This window comes from Agrilus planipennis, unplaced genomic scaffold (genome assembly GCF_000699045.2).
Source record: "Agrilus planipennis isolate EAB-ADULT unplaced genomic scaffold, Apla_2.0 scaffold19, whole genome shotgun sequence".
NCBI lineage: Eukaryota > Metazoa > Arthropoda > Insecta > Coleoptera > Buprestidae > Agrilus > Agrilus planipennis.
This window is the reverse complement of record NW_020438954.1, coordinates 426,582-429,271: the sequence shown is the minus strand read 5'-3', so window position 1 is coordinate 429,271 and position 2,690 is coordinate 426,582. Positions and strand designations below refer to the sequence as shown.

Sequence of the window (2,690 nt, the reverse complement as noted above, 5' to 3'; positions counted from 1 at the left end):
GAATTTTTTAAGAAAGGAATATTTGAAAGCTTTATTAAAAATCACTAGAGCTTTTGCTAATTTAGAAACTTTTTACATAATGATGTTGTTTTGATCTTCTTCCTTTCTAATTTACTTGATAAATAAACCAGAACAAAAAATAAGTTAATAAAATATTAAATTTGGCTTGGGTTCAAATTCAAAATATTAAATAAGGTAAAGCAAACTCACAAAAAAATCAACAAATTATTTTTCACAACTCAACCAGAATTCATTAACAATGATAACGTATTAGGAACAAGTAAGAGTAAAAAAAAAATGTTGCCACATTTTCTCCAAAAGGTACCTAATATCTTTAAAATCGACCAATAAGATTATATATTCATGATTCAATTTTTTTAACGATTTATTTACTTCTACATGCAGTAAAAACACTCTACTCTAATTAGTTAATTATGAAAACTTTGAGAAACGAATTGTTTATTATCTGAACGTAATCCGTAACATAAATGGAAATAATTGACCAATCAACTTACGCTTTTGTTAGGTACAAGTAAAAAATGACTTCTGCATGCAAAGACCTTGATAAGTTGCTTCAATTTTTAGCATAAAATTATTGATTACTTTAAAGTATGTTTTGGTGAATCTGTTTATACATGACGTAAGCATACACGTATACAACAAGTGATACTTATGTTTGCAAACAACTCCATAAAGCGTGCAATGTTACGTGTGTTATTATATTGTTATCGACACCTTATCATTCTTAATGGTGTAATCTCTGTCGGACACGTATGATAAATATATTATTGTACATACTCGTGGAGTGGGTAATTTTATAAATAAGTTTAAGTGCGCTCAGAAATCTTTTCTGTTTCTAAAATTATCGCCCGTCAAGACGACCAGAACATTCCTACACAAAACGCGTCGTTTCAAGTTAATAAAAATCGTTAAATTGCGATCGTACAGATAATAATAAATAAAGTTTGTCCTTGTATAAAGTGAAGTTATTCAATTATATGTGCTTACCTATTACTATTTATTAATATTAGTAAGGGAAGAAATGCCAGAAACCATAAAAGTTATTATACTAGACGACGATCATGACAACTGGCATCACTATAGTGACTTTGAAGATTCATACGAAGGTGATGAGGTCGCTTTGAAAAAGAAGAAACGTTATTGTAGCAAAGAGGTCAATGGAAAATGTCTATTACCTCATATACGGTATACATAAGAAACATTTGATTGACGAAAGATTGAATGATTTCATTTTGATAACTAAAATAGACATGCGATAGCAAATGTAAATAGCATTAGACGTTAGAATATGTTAAATGTTTATAATTGTTTTTGAATTGGTGCATCTGTAACGCATTTATTTTGAACCACCCCATACGTGTGGATTGTTATTTTTTATATGAGTTTATTGATTCAAGATTTATACTAAAAATAATCATTCATTTAATAAATTTTATTTCGAAATTGACTTCTTATTGACAAGCGAATTTTCAACCAGAAAAGTAAAGTAAGTGTTATATAAAGCACCTCTCAGAAAAAATTGCCAAAAAGCATTACATTAGGAACGCAATTGAGTAAACATATGGTTTTTTAGTGTGTAAAAGTGTAAACACTTGAATTATTTTATATTACTTTAGCTATCAAACAATTCATGACAGTAAACTATTTATTTTAATGTATCTATCTAAGAATAATTTCCAGTTTTCGAAACACCTGTTTGAGTTTTTTTTTATTTTTTAAAAAATGTTTCACTAAATAGTACCTACGACGTCTGTCAGTCATTATTATTTTATTTTAATTTGTGTGAAAAAATTAATACAAATGCTACAAACAAAACGACAAAGTTTATGCCATTTATACTAATAATTATTTATTATAATAATATAGGTATCCAGATGGGTCAGTCAAACTTAGAAATCCAAATATTGAGCTCATGGACCAGGACATCCTTTACCATTTGGCTTTGGGAAGTGGGTCGCATGATCTCGTCGAGATGTTTGGTGACATAAAGGTAGTTAATTAAACAATTTCATATAACGATATAACACATAAATATATTCATAATAAAAATAGTTTCACGGTAGTTAATGACAACCTTGAAGGCAAAATCTATTAACAATAGTTTTATCAAATGTCATTTGCACAGGAAACAGCCTCAACGGGATTTAAAACTAACTTTTTATACGTATCTGAACACGGTATTAGACAGCATAGTTAAATTACTGCATTATTACAAATTGAATGTGCAATTTCCTTTTAAAAAATTAGTTGATTATCTACATAATAAGACACAGATGACAAATCAGTTACAAAATTAAAATTGTTCTAATATTATCAATAGCAAATGTCAACAATATCTTATTTAATAATACAATTAATTACTGTCTAGTCCTTAATCCTAAATTTAGCTTTTTGTGATGCACTTAAATTCTCGCCTTAAATGATCCATTCGTTTGACCAATGTATTGTCATCGTAATGGGTACAGGTAGTTATTGGTTTTTGTTCAAACTAGTGATGTAACAAATAATTTTACATGAAAAGGACAAAATAACATTAAATAAATCGTTTTTTGATGCGTTTTTAATTTATTTTGTAGATTTGTGTAGTATATAATGTTATATTGTTATATAATCCTTCTAGTTTTTTCCAAATAAAATTTTTATAATAATATTTATTGTATGATAACGTA

The 2,690-nt window shown here is 27.5% G+C and overlaps 1 protein-coding gene across 1 annotated transcript in view; it reads left to right on the top strand.

Moving 5' to 3' along the window:
• The first annotated feature begins 726 nt into the window (after window positions 1-726).
• Window positions 727-2,690, top strand: part of LOC108742965 (uridine phosphorylase 1-like) — a 29,933-nt gene continuing 27,969 nt past the window's right edge. The window contains exons 1-2 of the mRNA XM_025974958.1: window positions 727-1,206; window positions 1,888-2,011. Coding sequence (XP_025830743.1) covers window positions 1,043-1,206; window positions 1,888-2,011 — 288 coding nt within the window. The 5' untranslated portion in view covers window positions 727-1,042. The remainder of the gene's footprint in view (window positions 1,207-1,887; window positions 2,012-2,690) is intronic.